The sequence below is a fragment of the Elephas maximus genome, chromosome 15, assembly GCF_024166365.1.
Source record: "Elephas maximus indicus isolate mEleMax1 chromosome 15, mEleMax1 primary haplotype, whole genome shotgun sequence".
In the NCBI taxonomy this organism is placed as follows: Eukaryota; Metazoa; Chordata; class Mammalia; order Proboscidea; family Elephantidae; genus Elephas; species Elephas maximus.
The window spans coordinates 74,099,997-74,118,972 of record NC_064833.1 but is presented as its reverse complement, the minus strand read 5'-3'; the positions used below and the strand labels follow the sequence as shown (position 1 = coordinate 74,118,972).

The window sequence follows — 18,976 nt, the reverse complement described above, 5'->3', positions numbered from 1 at the left end:
AAGATAGGTCTTAAGGAATTAATAATAATGGAAATAGCAAACATTGAGTGACTTGCTATAGGTCAGATATTGTATTAAGGGCTTTGGGTTTTTCAAATACAGGGAAGAGCAGCTTATTAAAGGTAGTAATACAACGGTATACAAGCTGATTGTTAGGCATGTAAAATCCCAATATAGTACATCACCAGTTGCCATCGAGTCGGTTGTGACTCATGGCAACCCCGTGTGCTTCAGAGTAGAGCTGCTTCATTAGGGTTTTCATGGCTGTGACCTTTCAGATACATATCACCAGGCCTCTTTCCAGGGGCCTCTGGGTAAATTCAAACTGCCAGCTTTTCAGTTAGCCAAGTGCTTAAGTATTTGCACCACCCAAAGATTCCCTGTAATAGTACTAACCATGTTTATTTTTATCTTATTTGGAATCAAACAAGAATTTTGCCTTACTGTACCAGCTAGGGTAATTTATAGTTAAGCAACACTATTGGGAGACTTGCAAGAAACTCTGTGAATGTTTTCCTCTTGATCATATTTGTCTCTCAGTGAGGGAGGATTATTAAATACCTCTAGTCTCTAATTTTAACTTCTGATGATCGTTAAATAACTTCCTTTGAGTAGTGTGTTTCAGCGTTAATTGAGATGTAGCCTAATATTTATAATCTTAAGAATTTCTCCTGCAAGCAAAGGATCTGTTTTTAAAAGTGCATAATAATTATTCTATTTTTTTTAATTAAAGTTTTAGATATGTTTGTTTTTCTCTCTTGAATCACATGTATATTTAGTTACTCTGTAATGTGGTAACTCCGACTCCTTCTTTATAGTTCTCATGAAATAAAATTTATTTCAGTTTAATTCTATATCAAATATTGTCTACATCCTAAGGTCTGATCCACAACCAATCATGAGGATGGTGCAAGACCAGGCAACATTTCATGCTGTTGTATATGGAGTTGCCATAAGTCAGGGGCCAGTACGACAGCAGCTGACAACATGTGTCGGGAAGGGTCTTAGTTTATAGAATTACAAATGAAAAAAAAAAAGTTTTTCTGCTCACAGAAAGTACACAGTTTAGTGCAGCTCTGTATGATGGAGTGAGATAAAGTTGTTTCAATGGAGAGGTTTCCAAGATGTCATATTTGAGCTGGGTTTTGAGGACCCGTAGCATTTTGCAAAGCAGAAGGGGATGAGAGGGCACTGCAGATAGAGGGGATTATAGGAGAGAAGGTGAGAGTCTTGGGGAAATAGAGAATGAACATGATGGGACAAAATGATGAGAGATAGGATGTGAAGTCTGTTCATGGATTATGAGAAAGGGCCTTGAGTGCCAAGATAAACTCTAGACTGGGTACTGGGGACATTTAGGTAATAAAAGGATTATACCCATGCTTTATGAAGGTAATTTTGAAGGCAGAGTAAAATCAAATAGGATATACAGAGTAAGACGTGGTAGAGAGGGAGCTGGCCTGTCAACGTAGTGTCATTTGAGCCATTATAAGACTTTGAAGACTTTAACCTAGACATTATTCTTTAATATGAAAATGACAAACTTTCTTGAGAGATAATTGTTATCAAATTAAATAGAATCATTTTAAAAATGGAAATATTACTTGTCTTTAATATTTTTTCCTGGGTATAACTCAATACTTTTTTTAGTTGATATATTTAAACTTTATTATTTTTTCGGTCCATTTCTACAGGGATTGTGTTCAGGAATGGCAGGGCATGGTATTGCTATGGGACACTGGTGCACATGCAGTATTTTAACCAGGGATTCAAACTGATTCCTTCTGGTTCGAATCTCTACTGAGAATTTGCATTTCCAACCCAGATATGCTGAATCAGAATCTACTTTTTAGCAAGATCCCCCAGGTGATTCTTATGTGTAATAAATTTTAAGAACCACTGCTCACAATTGGTTCCTAACCAGCAGTATTAGCGTGGCTTGGGAGCTTGTTGGAAATGCAGATTCTCATCAGGGGTTCGAACCCGAATGAACCCGTTCAAAGCCCTGATTTTAACACTAGATGGTGTAGGTGGTAATATGTGCATATTGCTTGTGCAGGAAAGGGAATCCCAACACATCCATGCATGGAAGGAACAGTGCTTGGAAAGCAAAAACAGGATTAATCAGGTCATTGATTGAGGGTCTCAAATAGAAGAGTGAAATGTGATTATCAACAGCTCTAGGGAGTAGTGAGGTTCGTCTCCACTACCTCTGACACTGCAATTGTATTTTCATGGCACAGAAAAGGCAGAGAAACTTTTTTTGTGGGAAAGTTTCGCTTTCTGTGGTCACACATATAGTCTTACTAACCTTCTGGGAATTTTTTTTTTTTTAATTATTATTTTTGTTCTTTAACACTTAAGGGGAAACAGAGCATTTAATTGATCATAGGCAATTCTATAACAACTAGGAAGTCCCTGGGTGATACAAATGCTTAACGCATATGGAGGCTTGGAGATTCAAGCCCACCCAGAGGCACCTCAGAAGAAAGGATCTACTTCTAAAAAATCAACTATTGATAACCCTGCTCTGACACATGGGGTCACCATGAGTTATAATCAACTCAATGACAACTGTTTTATTTTGCTTTATGACAACTATAACTTTCAGTGCTTCATTTTTCACAGATCAAAAGACATCCAGGCAGATTCCAAGATTATATCATTATTCACAATTTTTTAATGTGATTTTGAGTAAAACATATTCCAGGGAAATCAAGGCTAATGCTTATGGGCATGGAAGATAGGTGTGATGGAGGTACAAATTAACATTCTCCTACCTGCTTACTCATCATGGATCCTTTTCTATATGCGGACACAGGTTCAACCTGTCTGATAATTCCCATTTATATAAAAGATGAGAGTCTTTTAAAATTATTGTGAAATGCACAAAAGTAATCTGATACAGCTGAGAATATTTTGGGATAGGCCCTGATGATAGAAGTGTATATATATGAGTCTAGCCAAGTGAGAACCCAAACCCAATGCCGTCAAGTCGATTCCGACTCATAGTGACCCTATGGGACAAGTGAGAAGCTTCCATAAATGATTAGAAACAGAGAGGAGATGACTTCATAAGCAATAATCTGGAGAAGAAGCAAGAATATAGCAGAGTTCTGAGCTGAGTTTTGTATTTTTTCCATCATATTTATAAAATTTATCAGTGGCTCTTATGCCATTATCATCCCTCTTAGAGATTAAATCTCCTCCAACTTGCCCAGAAAAGACAATAGAAAGTGTTTATTTTAAAAAAAAAAAAAAATGCCATTTTTGTCATTGATGTAACCTCTGTGTATCTCCTATGACAGAATAAATTGGTTTAATTATTTTTAATCAGGATTTTGTATCATCTCTCCTTGTGCGAAAAACTAATCGTCCCTGGAGAGCCAGCCTGGCCCTGGAGAGCTGTGATACTAACCCTTAACCGAGCTGAGAAAGCATTTCCTAATTCTCCAACTAGCACATGAACTTGCACGGCTTTACATAAAGTAACCTCAGTGCTCTCCAACCTCGTTTGCTTTCTCTCATGGCAAATATAAATTCCTCGTTTGCATTACCATCCTCTTGCAATGAATATGCTGAATGACTCTTTTCATTCTCAAGGTCTCGATAGCTCTCAGTTCCCTAATTTTTCAAATCTTATGTGTCATGTATTTCTTTCTACTCATTCTTTTTTTTTTTTCCCTGTGTACCTACGTGTTGACTGTGTAGTGCCCTTCACTGCTTGACAAGTTAATTACATCCTTTAGTTTGCTGTTTAATTTTCTTGCAGGATGGACTCAGCCTATGAGTCCAAATTTCTCTTTCAGTACCTTACATGGACCTGTTCTCAGCCACATTGACTCCATCCATTTCTTTTTTTTTTTTTTAATAACTTGTTTTTTTAGTTGTTGTTGAGAATATACACAGCCGAACATATACCAATTCAACAGTTTCTACAGATACAATTCAGTAACACTGATTATATTCTTTGAGTTATGCAACCATTCTCACCCTCCTTTCCCCAGTTGTTCCTCCCTCATTAACATAAACTCACTGCCCCCTAAGTTTCCTCTCTAATCTTTCCAGTTGCAGTTGTCTGTTTGATCCCATTTAGATAGATTTTAAGAGAGCACAGTGCTCAAGGCAGACATTCTTTACTAGTTTAGATAAACTATTGTTTGGTTTTAAGATGACTTCAGGGAGTATTTTGGGTTTAAGTTTAAGATTATTTTAGGGCAATAGCTCCAGCCTCCATGGCTCCAGAAAGTCTGGGTTCCATGAGAATTTCAAATTCTGCTCTGCATTTTCTCCCTTTTAATCAGGATTCTTCTATAGAATCTTTGATGAAAATATTCAGTAGTGGTAGCCGGGCACCATCAAATTCTGATCTCATGGCCAAGGGGGCAGTTATTTATGGAGGCAATTAGCTATACATTCCATTTCCTTCTCCTATTCCTGACTCTCCTACTTTCTGTGTTGCTCCAGGCGAACAGAGACCAATTGTTGTATCTTGGTTGGCCACTTGCAAGCTTGTAAGACGCCAGACATTGTGCAGTGAACTAGGAGGTAGAGCAGAAGCACTAAACAAAGTATTAGGCCAGTTAACTGGGGTTTCACATGAAAACATGACCCTAAACCTTTAAGCCAAGGAACCAAATCCCATAAGGTGTTTGATTGTACGTTAGCAGCCTCAGCAGCTGCTCTTTTTTTTGTCACTGTTGTAAATATGTCTATCAGACAACTTTTGCCAGTTCAACGTTTTACAAGTGTATAACTTATTGATAACAATTACATTAATTGGCTGTGCAACCGTACCCTTAAATCAATGCGATGTTTTCCATCATCATAAAGCAAAGCTCAGTATTCCATAAACAACACCTCCCTTTACTTCTCCCTCCTGCCCCTGGTAACCACTAAGAACCTTCGTTCTCTATGCATTTGCCTTTTCTTGTCTTTTTATATTAGTGAGGTCATACAGTATTTGTCCTTTTGTGATTGACTTATTTCACTAATCGTAATATCTTCAAGCTTCGTCCATGCTGTAGCATGTATTAAGACTTCATTCCTTAAAAAAAAAAAAAAATGCTGGTGAGGTTGCAGGGAGATTGGTACCCTGCCCCACTGATGGTGGGATTGTAAATTGGTTCAAACACTATGGAAAATAGTATGGCACTTCCTCAAACCACTAGAAATAGAACTACCCTATGATCCAGCAATCCAGCAATCCCACTCTTAGGCGTGTACCCTAGAGATCTAATAGCAGGGACACGAATAGGCATATACACACCCATGTTCATTGCAGCACTATTCACAATAGCAAAAAGATGGAAACAACCTAATTACCCTTCAGCAGATGAATGGATCAACAAATCGTGGTATATACACACAATGGTATGGTATGCAGCCCTAAGGAATGATATGAGTTGTCAAAATCTCTTATAACTTGGATGAATCTTGAGGACATTTATGCTGAGTAAAATAAGTCAATCACAAAAAGACAAATATTGTATGATCTCGCTGTCTAGACATAACTGAACACCTCACAAGACTGGTTTACTGGGTTTGAGATTTAGGACTGTAGTCTTATGGAGGAACTCAGTTAATTGGCACAATATAGTTCGTAAGGACGATGTTCTACATCCTAGTTTGGTGAGTAGCATCTGGAGTCTTAAAAGCTTGCAAGCAGCCATGTAAGATACAACTATCTGTCTGGAGCAAAGGACAAAGAAGGACAACCGAAGACTCAAAGAAGGAACTAGTCTACGGAACTAACAGTCTGCAAGAACCATGGCCTTACTTACCTCAGGACCAGAAGAACTAGATGATGCCGGGCTACCACTATTGACCACTCTCTGACCAAGAACACAGTAGATGGTCCTGGATAGAATATGAGGAAACTGTAGAATTAAACTCAAATTCCTAAAAAAAGGCCAGACTTACTGGACCAGTAGAGACTAGAGGAACCTCTGAGGTTATCACACTGAGATGCCCTTTAAACTTTGAACTCAAACCACTCCCAGAGGTTACCTTTCAGCCAAATGATAGATTGGCTTATAAAATAAATAACGTCACTCATGAGTACGGTGCTTCTGTAAATACTCATCTAAGTGAAACCAAAGCGTAAACATTTACCCTAGAACAAAGATGAGAAGATGGGAAGGGGGAGGGTGGACAGGGAGGCTAGATTAATAGAAGCAGAACAACCAGAATGGAAATAATGAGAATACTGACACGTTGTAAAAAATGTAGCCAATGTCACTGAACAATATGTGTAGAAATTGTTAAATGAGAACTTAATTTGCTGTGTAAACTTTCACCTAAAACACAGTAAAATATTAAAAACAAACAAACAGAAAACTTTATTTCTCTTACTGGGTAGGTAGTATTCCATTGTATGTATGTACCACATTTTGTTTCTCCCTTTATCTGTTGATGGGCATTTAGGTTGTTTCCACGTTTTCGGCTATTGTGAATAGTGCTGCAGTGAACAATGGCGTACAAGTCTCTATTTGAGTCTGTTTTCAAGTCTTTTGGGTATACACGTACAAGTGGAATTGCTGGGTCATATGATAGTTCTCAATTTAGGTTTTTGAGGAACTGCCGCAGTTTTTCCACAATGCCTGTACTATTTTACATTCCCACCAGTGATGGATAAATATTCCAATTTCCTCACATTCTCCCACCATTCGTTATTTTCTGTTTTGTTTTGTTTTTTTTAGATCTCATTCATCCTCCAAAAACTAAACCAAGCTTGTTGCCATCACATGGGTTCCAACTTATAGTGACCCTATAGGACAGAGTGGAACTGCCCTATAGGATTTTCAAGGAGTGACTGGTGGTTTTGAACTGCCCACCTTTTGGTTAGCAGCCTTTGCTCTTAACCACTGTGCCATCTACTCTAAAAATACTCTAGTGGGACTAAAATGGTGTCTTCTTGTGGTTTTGATTTGCATCTCTCTGATGGCTAATGACACTGAGCATCTTTTCATGTGTTTGGTGGCCATTTGAATGTACTCTTTGGTGAAATGTCTATTCCTTTGCCCATTTTATTATTGGGCTTTCTTTTTGTTGTTATGTTGTTGAAGTTTTATATGTATTTGTTTATTAGATTTTTGTTTGTTTATTATGTTTTTATGTTCTATGAAGATATTCTCACAGTCAGTAGTTTGTCTTTTCACTTTTTGGTAAAGCCTTTTGATGAACAAAAGTTTTTATTCTTTATGAGGTCCCATATATTTGTCTTTTGCTGTTTGTGCTTTGTTATTTTATTAGATAATCCATTGTTGAAAGGTAGGCCGAACAGTGTCATCCCTGAATTTCCTCCTAAGAATTTTATGGTTTTAGTTTGTGCATTTAGGTCTTTAATCCATTCTAAATTTGTTTTTATGTATGGTGTGAGGCATTGACCCTGTTTCATTCTTCTGCATGTAGAAATCCGATTTTCCCAATACCATTTATTGAAGAGACTCTTTTATTTCCATCAGTGGACTTCGCACCATTGTCAAAAATCAGTTGACAATAGATGTGTGGATTTGTTTCTAGGTGCTCAATTCTATTCCATTGGTCTATGTGTCTATTATTGTACCAGTACCAGGCTGTTTTGATTACTATAGCTGTATAATATGTTCTAAAATCAGGAAGTTTGAGTCCTCCTACTTTGTTCTCCTCTTTCAACATTGCTTGAGCTATTTGGGGCCTCTTGCCCTTCCATGTAAAGTTGAAGATTGGTTCTTCCATTTCTGTAAATTAAAATCCTATTGGAATTTTTATCAGGATTGTATTGAATTTATAGATCACTTTGGGGCCTCATCCATTTCTATATCTACTCTGTTGTTTAGCTGTTACCTCCACCTAAAATGCTTCTTTCCCATTTCTGACCTGTCCAGGATCAGATCCATCCTTTAAAGTCACCCTCTTATTCCATATTCTTAGGTGGCCTTTCTTCTATATACAGGTAGGCTCTAACTTACAACATATTTGAGTTAGGACGAACCACATTTACAACCATCCTTTTTTTTTGGTACATCTTATCGTTAGCAATATGTACAACATACAGTGTTGGAGCATGCAATTAGATGATGTTACCATTCTCAGATGTTCAATTTCATGATTTACTGTTCAAAACACTGCCGTATAGCTGGCTATGGCCTGGCCTGCACTGAAGTCAGTGTTGGAGTCATACTGGATAGAAAGTTAGTCAATGTTCAACTCCAACAACATATAACACTTGAACTGCATGTGCACCCAACAGCTGTTACAACTTGCTGAGTTATGTGAACACACTCCAAGCATTTGATCAGGATAATATGGTGGAAGAGATCAGTGGAAAAATTATGTATGGCAAGAACACTGACTTTGGAACTTGATTTCACTGATGTGGAACAGCTCATAGATCACGAAGGGGACTGACAGATCAAGACTTAATGAGAAAGAGATAATGAAGAAGAGGAAGGACAGAAGTTGTTGAAAAATTTTTATTGTGAAATGATTAGCTGGAATTTTTTCTAAACTAAATCAGGGCCTTCAGTTGCTTGAAAAAACATGGACCCAAACACTGATTGCTTTGCTAAAGTTGATAGATTCGGGAAGCAATGAGATGTTACCATGAATTTATATATGAGTAAAAAAAGAAAAAGACCATACAGACAACTTTCACTAATTTTCTGACTAGAAACACCATCCGCATTCCCACTGATAATCTAGATGATCCAGAACCTTCCATAAGTGGAGTTATTACCACAGCTGACAAAATGCCAAAGTCGTCCAACTCTTCATTGTCAAACTGAATTTTTATGATTTGTGTATTTTTCATGCATGTATGTATGTATTAAAATATATCTATAAGTTTGTATGTATGTAGTGTTTCTAGCCATCAAAGACAAATAATGACTGGATTTATAAAGATACTGATAACAATGAAAACTAAAAAAAGAAGTATTTGACTTATATCGGAACCAACTTACAGTGGAGTCATTGGAACACAACCCTGTGTTAAGTTGGGGGCCTGCACCCAGTAACTCTGTGGACTTTTTAAACTACCTATTACTTTCTGCCTTGCATTATAGATACCTGCATACTTGTCTTCTATACTAGAGTGTATATGATAAATGCCCAAGATGAGTTTATCGTGGTTATTTGACTTGGATATATTTATCAAAAAACCAAAACCGAACCCGTTACTGTTGAGTTGTTTCTAACTCACAGTGACCCTATGGGACAGAGTAGAACGGCCCCATACGGTTTCCAAGGAGTGCCTCGTGAATTCAAACTCCCGAGCTTTTGGTTAACGGCCATAGATCTTAACCAGTACACCACCAGGGTTTTCGATGTGTTTATAGTAGTACTTATTATTTTTTTGTTTGTTTGTTATTACTTGCAATATTATCACCTCTTTCATTGGTATTTCATTCTGTAGGGGCTAAGTGAAAAAAATATTATCATAATATGTTCAATTTATATGATAGAGTTAATTTACCAAGTTTTCACAGTGAAGGCTGATGTATGCCAGCACTGAAAGGAAACTTAGTATTCAACCTATATAATATAGTAGCAGTGCTTCCAAAATGGCCTTAATAAGATTTGCTGTGTTCAGACAAAGAACCATGACTTCATTCTTGCTAACCTCAAAAGCATAATAAACTATGGTCAGGCTTGGCATTAACCCAATTTTGCCATTAACTTTTCTCATAAAATTAGATTAACAGGCCTTGCAAGACTTTTGTAATTAAGGGAAGTGTGTTAGAAATTTATTTCTTGTCCACAGTTTGTCATACTCTGAAAAATACTAAAGTTACAGGAATACCTGTTAACCTTAGGACTGATAAAATTTCTATTGAAGAATATTTTTTTCTGATAAGGAAAATATTTTTAATTTGAACTCGATGCTTCTATTTTAATAAATAATTTATTTGTTGCCTATGGGTATACATCCAGTGTTGAGGTGAGTATATTTTCTAGTTATTTTCTCTGTACTGCATTAGTACACATGTATGTTTTGTAATGTTTGGTTACTTTCTTAATCGTGGATCAAAGGATATTAACTACTTCAGTAAATACAAGGATATTAACTGGATCAGTAAATGTATTTAACTCTGAAAAAAAAAACCTAACTTAATTTTCATTTTTGTTCCTGTATTATAAAATATTTTAAATGACCTCAAAGGCAAGGGGAAGTTTTTGGCCTTTTTTTTATCCCTTGCTATGGCTAAAGATCCCCTAAGAGAAGGTGCTCACTACGTGTACTTGAATTGTATTTATTGTTTATTGAATGAGTCCCTGTTTGCTTATCACAGAACTCAGCATTGTATGCGTTAATTTAATCTTCAACATGATACTACATATAGGTTAGACACCATCACATGTCTGTCAGTATGTCATACTATGGTAGCTTGCATATTGCTGTGATACTGGAAACTTTGTCACCGATATTTCAAATATCAGCAGGGCCACCTTTGGTGGACAGGTTTCAGCTGAGCGTCCAGACTAAGACTAAGACTAAGACAGACTAGGAAGAAGGACCTGACAGGCCACTTTTGAAAACCTTAAGAATACCAGTGGAATGTTGTCTGATATAGTGCCAGAAGATGAGTCCCTGAGGTTGGAAGGCACTCAAAATACGACTAGGGAAGAGCTGTCTCCTCAAAGTAGAGTCCACCTTAATGATGTGGATGGAGCCAAGTTTTCGGGACCTTCATTGCTGATGTGCCACAACTGAAAATGAGAAGAAACAGCCACAAATATCCATTAAAAATCTAAATGTGGAATGTGCAGAGCATGAATCTAGGAAAATTGGAAATAGTCAAAAATGAAATGGAACACATAAACATCAATATCCCAGGCATTAGTGAACTGAAATGGACTGGTATTGGCCAATTTGAATCGGACAATCGTATGGTCTACTACACTGGGAATGACACATTGAAGAGGAATGGCATTGCGCTCGTTGGCAAAAAGAGCATTCCAAGATCTATCCTGAAGTACAATGCTGTCAGTAATAGGATAATATCCATATGCCTAAAGGAAGACCAGTTAGTACGACTACTATTCAAATTTATACACTAACCACTAAGGCTAAAGATGAAGAAATTGAAGATTTTTACCACCACAGTACAACAAACTGACAGACACCTGTAGGTAGCATTATGTTGAAGATTAAATTAATGTACAAAATGCTGAGTTCTGTGATAAACAAATAAGGACACATTCAATAGACATACATTTATTACTATAAATACAATTCAAGCACACACTGTGAGCAGCTTCTCTTAGGGGACTTTTAGCCATTTTTACCTAAACCATGGTGTTTTCAATTTCCTTGTATGCATGTGGAGCCCTGGTGGTGTAGTGGTTAAGAGCTTGGCTGCTAACCACAAGGTTAGCAGTTTGAATCCACCAGCCACTCCTTGGAAAGCCTGTGGGGCAGTTCTACTCTGTCCTGTAAGGTCACTATGAGTCAGAATCAATTTGATGGCACAGAACAACAACATAATATGCATGTGAAAGCTGGGCAGTGAATAAGGAAGACTAAAGAAGAATTGATGACTTTGAATTATGGTGTAAGGGAAGGATATTGAATATACCATGGACTGCCAAAGGAACAAACAAATCTGTCTAGGAAAAAGTACAGCCAGAATGCTTATTAAAAGCAAGGATGGCGAGACTTCGTCTCACATACTTCAGACATGTTATGAGAAGGGACCAGTGCCTGGAGAAGGGCATCATGTTTGGTAAAGTAGAGGGTCAGCAAAAAAGAGGAAGACCCTCAGTGAGATGGATTGACACAGTGGCTGCAACAGTGGGCTCAAGCATAACAATGATTGCGAGGATGGCGCAGGATTGGGCAGTGTTTCGTTCTTTTGTACATAGGGCTGTTATGTGTCAGAACCAACTCGATGGCACCTAACAACAACAACACAGGTTAGAGAATTTTAAAATCTATTTTAAAAAGGCGGGCACCAACACTCTGAGAGGGTAGATAATTTGTCCATGGACTTTTGTACTCCTATTCACCATGTTTCTTTATCTACCAAGCACACTTGAGAATAGGCATGAGGACATCCATTCAGGGTAGCTCTGTGGGTCCAGCTTTGAAGCACCACCTCTGTCCCAAACATCTGGCATTGCTAGATAAAAGATGAAGGCAGAAAATGTAAAAGTCACAGCTGAGCTCAAAAACAATTTATCATCTCTATGGCCCAGAAAAGGAAAAGAAATGCAAAGTGGGCTGAGTCCTGTGGCCTGCTGGGCTTTGGAAGTAGACAGAGAGGTTGGTTGGTACAACTTCTGCAAGGTAATGGGAAACACACTCCTGGAAATCCAGAGCCAGCCACACTGCTTGGAACCTGATACAGAGGAGTTCTCCACTTCTGGACAAAGGCTGAAAAATCTCCTGCCCCTACTGCTTGAGACTATAGGTTTTGTTATATTGGAGGCTTAAGAAGACAGAGGGAACCAGCAACTTCTGCTAAACTAGGAACTAAACCAAGTCACTCACAGGTTCAGTGACCTGATTGGCAGTAATCCAGATGTCAACATGATGCAGTGCTCAAATTACTGATCTAAAACTGGTTGTGGATGGGTGGCTATGGGCACAAAGCCATCTTTATGTGTTTTTAATGTTTTTAGGTATTTTGAAGGGATGGATGATGAGAGAGAGGGGATGGAGTGATAAAAAAAATAAGAATGGAAAGTAAAATTAAGTTAAAAATTCTCCCACTTCAAATGAACTTGCAAAACAGAATTTCAAAACACATGAGGAAACCAACACTAAGAAAGCCAACAAAATTGATCACTGAAAGTAAATTTGTCCCAGAAGAAATTAAAATATTGAAACAGTCTGGCAAAGTATATTTTGGATGCTTGAGATATAAATAAAGGCATACCATCTATAAAGAAATTCAGGAAATTATGAAACAAAAATAATAAATTATCCAGTTATTTATTTACAAATATTTATCAGGCTCATACTATGTCTCATCCGTTGCTGGAGATGCAACAAAGAATAAAATGAATAAAATCCATATCCATGCTGGAGTTGTTACAGTCTACTGTGGAGTTTACCTATTAGAGATAGAAATGGGATAAGAATAGCCAGAAATCTTGGAAATGAAAAAGATAGTCATTGAAATAAAATTCCCAGCAGAAAGGATAAAGGCTTGGCTGGACACAAAGAAAAAAATTACTCATTTGGAACATATTCCTGAGGACAAATCACTTAGGATGTAGTGATGAAAGAATGAGATAGGAAACAAAATGTCTGTGTGTACGTGTGTCAGGAGGGAGCAAGCATGCAAATATACGTCTAATGGAAGTCCCAGAAGAAGAAACAAATAGAAATGATGGTTGAAAGGCAATTTGTGGAGAGCTATTAGCTGAGATTATTTGAAAACTGAAGACAACGCTTGCACACTCTGAAAACCTAGGTGGATAAAAATAAATCTATACCTAAGCACTTCGTGGTAAAACCTCAGAACATCAAGGATAAAAAAAAAAATCTTAACCTATCTAAGAAAAAATATAGACTAGCTCCAAAACAAAGACAATTAGACACCAAGAACAGTGTTAAGGGGGGAAAAATCACCATCAATCTAGACTCTAGAATTTTACGCCAGAGATAGCACAAACAGACACTGTCTGGAAATACTAATTGAATAATCAGTTTTTAAAACTGGACATTCTTCAGGAAGTGAACCTAGAAAGAAAGTGTACGATTTAAAAAAAAAAAGGAAAAGAAATGTTAAAGTCATTAAATATAGCTCTTGCTGTTAAAAAAGTAGCAAGTAATTTTTATGTAAGAAAAGTAAAACTACACAACAGTAAAAAAAAAAAAATGAGCAAGAAAATAAAAGAAGAAACACAAATGACTAACAAATATATGCAAATTGAAAGTAAAAACAAAAGTTGAAAAACTGATCACATCAATTTGAACAAGGATGTAGAGGAATGATCACACCTACTCTTTGATATCTTCATTTGGACTAACAGTGCGGGAAACATAAAGCATGAAAGTGATAAAAGCTTCAGAGTGTGTTATCCTGGGGAGGGAGGGAGAGATTGAACCAGAACGGATGTGGGTGGAGGTGAATGGGGGTGTCAGCTGTATCTGTAACGAAGCAATAGGGCAAAATGCTAAGATTCGTTAAAGCATGGTAGCGTGCACGTGGTTTTTCAGTAGCATGAGCTTGGCTGCTAACCAAAAGGTTGGCAGTTGGAATCCACCAGCTGCTCCTTGGGAACCTTACGGGGCCAGTTCTACTCTGTCCTATAGGATCACCATGAGAATTGACTCTATGGCAATAATTTTTTTTTTTTTATCCTAAGTACAGAATCCCTGGGTGTTGCAAAAAGCTAACATGCTCAGCTGCTAACCAAAAGGTTGGAAGTTCAAGTTCACCCAGAGGTGCCTGGTGATGTATTTCCAAAAAATCAGCTGCTGAAAACCCTGTGGAACACACTTCTACTCTGACACACATGAGGTCTCTATGAGTTGGAATGTACTCAACAGCAACGGGTTTTCTTTATCCTAAACACCCACCTGTATAATTGAAATGAAGAGACACACAGAACTTACAGTATAATATGAATTTTATGTACAGCAATAAAGTTTACAAAACAGCCAGTCTTCTTACATGGCCATTTCTCTTCAGTGGCCCCCAGCACTCTTATAATAAAACCCAAATTCCCTATCATGGCCTGTAAGGTCCTACAAAGTCTACTCCTTCTGGCCTCTTGAATTTGCTCATTCACTTTTAGCTAGCTCCAGCCCCTTTGCATGATTTTTCTACCTCACACAACTCAAGCTCATTTCCTAGTCTGATAGCCATTATTCCTTCTTGGAAAAATCTAGAAAAATTTTAAGTGATATCTTAAACTCCTTTGGTTTTAATCACAGTAGGTATTTGTTTTCAATTTGGTGCCTTTAATAGATGCTGATGCAACCAGCTAAATGGAACTATATTTTCATGACACTTGGCATGTGCTCGACTTCGCGGTGGTACATGTCACCATAACCCCATCACTGAGAGTTGGATGCTACCTCCAGCTTGCTGTGTTCCTACCTTCCTGGCAGCACTATATGCCCCAGAGAATGAGTAGCTGTGGGAAGAAGGGGAGAGAACTACAGATGTGCTTGGAAATCCCTTAGGAGTGCAAAATGAAGTATAATGAGCAACAGCCAACTTTGGATGCTGAACTGTCTTTTTTTTTTTTAATTGTAAGATTTAAGAAACAAATTATCACTAAAAATGAACTTAATTTTCATTCTGGAAGTTAGAGTTAAAGCTTTTCTAATTTAAAGTGTAAAACTTGACTAATTCATGCTACTTTATCTTATGAAGACAAAAAACGGGTGACAGTACTACTATGAGTAATGGGAATAGCAATGTGTGCACGTGTGTGTGTGTGTGTGCATGTGTGTGTGTCTCCTGGTTGAAGGACCAGTACTGGGCTTAGCATTCCTTCACTGATTTTGCCCATTGCTACCTGTGCATTTGATAATAATCTGCCAATATTTTAAGGTTTTAAAAGGTAATATGAATTTCCAATCTAATCAGCTTTTATTCAAATATCTAGTATGACATTCACTCAAATATTGTAGGACCAGGGCTTGGAACAGATTCATTCTAGTTCAACTATCTGCTGAGAATTTCCATTTCCAACCCCGGATATACTGAAGGAGAATCTGCATTTTAACAGCATTTCACCTCGTGATCTTGTTAAAATGCAGATTCTGATTCAGTATATCTGGGGAGGGTAGAAATGCAAATTCTCAGCAAGGGATTGAACTGGAATGAACCAGTTAGAAGCCTATATAGGATTTTTTTTGTATATCACTATTGTGCTCACATCTTGCAAATAATTTTACCTCATCAAAAATAGATAACTAGATTAAATAAAACTGCATGTATCTTGTCTTCATGTGGCATCCCTTAGACAACTTCTGTTTAATAATGAGCCAATAGTTAAGCAAACCCAACTGTAATTCTTTGGAAACTGCATGTAATTTTTTCAGGCCATGAGGATTTCACTTAGTGTGTATTGAAATAGTCATTACCATATGGCATTCTGGTGACAAAAAAAGAGCCAATGTGTCTTGAAAAAGAGTTTAACTTCCAATCTGAACATAATTTATTGGCTGAAAGAATTAGGCTAAGTATTCTATTGAAAATTCATTTCTTTTAAATATTATTTTTATAATTTTATAGTTGCACAAGAAAGGAAAACTAGATAATGTTCCCCAGTAGTCACAAGAAAATATATTTCTTTGGCTTTTGTATTAATAACATAACTTATTGCAGACACTGAGCATTGACTCTGTGCTGTGCACTGTTGTAAACATTTTATTTGCATTCACTCATTTAACCTTCTCAGCAGTCCTGTGAAGTAGAAGCTGATGTCATTCCCAAATTACAAATGGGGAGATTAAAGCTTAGATAAATTGAGTAATCTCTCTAAAGCCACACAATATATAATGATAACTTTAGTCATTTTTTTGTCTTTTTAATGGATGACTGTCGACTTTTTTGCCACCCTTTCTATACTAGAGTTCAAAGATTGTTTTATTCACCAGTTTTTAAAAGAAAGTCAGTGAAACTTGGAACGTTTTTATTCATTTTTAGTTTTTTCTAGCAATAAATGATCGTGCCTTCTTTGGATTCCAACAGGGCATTCTACCTGGACAAGTCAAATTCACCACCAAACTCCACATCCAAAGCTGCTTATGTAGATAAGGTAATAATGGATGGTTCCCTTTACTGATGCTTGGTCATTTACATACCTCACTTATTTAATTTTTCTGCTATTGTTCTTGAGCCTTGTGTAGGTACCTCCATAATAAAATAATATGTTAGACTATTAATTGAAAGCTGTAAGAATTGTGAATTATCTCCTGTGTGAAAAGAGCGTTTTTTGTTTGTTTAATTTTTATTGTGCTTAAGTGAAAGTTTACAAATCAAGTCAGTCTTTCATATAAAAACTTATATATGCCTTGCTATGTACTCCTAGTTGCTCTCCCCCCAATGAGACAGCACACTCCTTCTCTCCATCCTCTATTTCTGTGTCTATTCAGCCAGCTTCTGTCCCCCTCTGCCTTCTCATCTCACCTCCAGATAGGAGCTGCCCACATAGTCTCATGTGTTTACTTGATCCGAGAAGCCCACTCCTCACCAGTATCATTTTCTATCTTAGAGTCCAGCTACGGAGCATTTTTAACTTAATGTCCATCACTTTTTCTGCAGCTAATGAGGCCTCTCAATGCTTTGGATGAACTCTATCGACTCATCGCCTCGTTTGTCAAATCCAAGCGTACAGCAGCCTGTGCGAACACGGCGTGCAGCGCCTCCGGGGTTGGCCTGCTGTCAGTCTCCTCGGAGCTGTGCAACAGGCTGGGCGCCTGCCACGTCATCATGTGCAACAGCGGTGTGCACAGGTACGTGAGCCTGCCCACCTTGCTTGCATCTTTGTGACTCAGCATTCTGTTTGTTGCTTCTTGTTAACATTTTGGCTACATGAAATTAACAGTGGAAACATTCGCAGAACCCAAATGTATTTGGAATAAGATTTTGGAAATTAGATAATTCTTACACAATGTGTTCTCATTTTAGTTCATATATTTTTAATGACTACTGAGTCATACAAATGCATCCATCCTACATTTATATAATTGCAGCCCAGACTCTTATCGACCTTATATTTGTGTACGTTAGATACAAGAATGTGCGTCAGTTTTATTCACTATAGAAACTTGCCTAATAGTTGCTGATTCAATGAGCTAAATGAAACTGTTTTCACAGCACTTGATGGACATTCCACTTTTCAGTGGTTCAGATTCCTATAACCCAACGGTTGTGAACTAGATCCTGCATTGGGGTTGCTGTTGTCTTCCTACTCCTGGCAGAATTATGGTCCAGGAGACCACATGGTTATGGTCTTCCTGAAAATATAAGAGGGAATCTTAACTAGCTGCTGTCGAATCAGTTCCCACTCATGGCGATGCTGTATGTGTCAGTAGAACGGTGCTCCATAGTGTTTGGTTTTTTTTTAGTAATATTTTATTATGTTTTTGTGAAAGTTTGCAGAGCAACTTAGGTTTCCATTTGACAAATTTTTCACAAGTTGTTCAGTGACATTAGTTACATTTATTTTACAACATGTCAACACTCTCATTAATTGTGCCCTGGTTGCTCTGTTTCCAGTACTCTAGCTTCTCTGCCTCCCTTGTCTTCTCATCCATAGGGCTTTCAATGGCTGATTTTTGGGAAGTAAATCAATTGCCAGCCGTTTTTTCTAAGGCACCTCTGGGTAGACTCAAACCTCCAACCTTTCAGTTATCAACGAAGTGCATTAACTGTTCGTACCACCCAGGGACTCCAAGGGGGAATCTTGGGTGGGTCCTATTCAGGCAGCTTGTCTTAGGCAACTATGCCATGTTTGGGGCAGTAAAGATTGGTGTCCAAATTCCACTGTTACATCAGGCTAGGTATGTAAGTAGTGAATCCTGTGCCAAGTCTCTCTGCATAATCACCTGCTCCTCTTCTGTCATCCTCCATTTCCACAAGGAAGTGAAACCACGTAGGTAGAAATAATAATACAGATAGTCTTCATTTTCAACCAAGTTGGGAGGTGGTCTTCGGCCACCAGATGAATCTCTTCAGTACTAGGCAAGCTAGATTTTGAGAAAGATATAAATGTATTCATTCAAATTGACGTGGTGCTTAATCCATGCAAAGGACTGTAGTTGGTGTTGTTGGTTGGCTGTGTAGTATCATTCCTGTCTGTAGAGGGTTTGCACTCATGTGGGAGACAATGAAGCACGAACAATAACATTTAAAAAAAAAAAAAAACAGACTGCAAAACAAAAAAAGAAAGAAAATGTCCTAGGAAAGTTATAGCTGAAAAATAAGAATCAAAGGGAAAACAGATCTTTGAGATGGTTAGAACTTGGAACTTTCCATGGAGAAGGTGATCTTTGAATTGGATTTTCATGAGTCAGGTTTGA

At 37.6% G+C, this 18,976-nt stretch overlaps 1 protein-coding gene across 2 annotated transcripts in view; it reads left to right on the top strand.

Annotated features, from left to right (window-relative positions):
• PREX2 (phosphatidylinositol-3,4,5-trisphosphate dependent Rac exchange factor 2) overlaps positions 1 to 18,976 on the top strand; it is a 377,098-nt gene that overhangs the window by 291,863 nt on the left and 66,259 nt on the right. For both annotated transcript variants that reach the window (XM_049853516.1, XM_049853518.1), the window contains exons 36-37: positions 16,644 to 16,710; positions 17,217 to 17,407. In XM_049853516.1, coding sequence (XP_049709473.1) covers positions 16,644 to 16,710; positions 17,217 to 17,407 — 258 coding nt within the window. The remainder of the gene's footprint in view (positions 1 to 16,643; positions 16,711 to 17,216; positions 17,408 to 18,976) is intronic.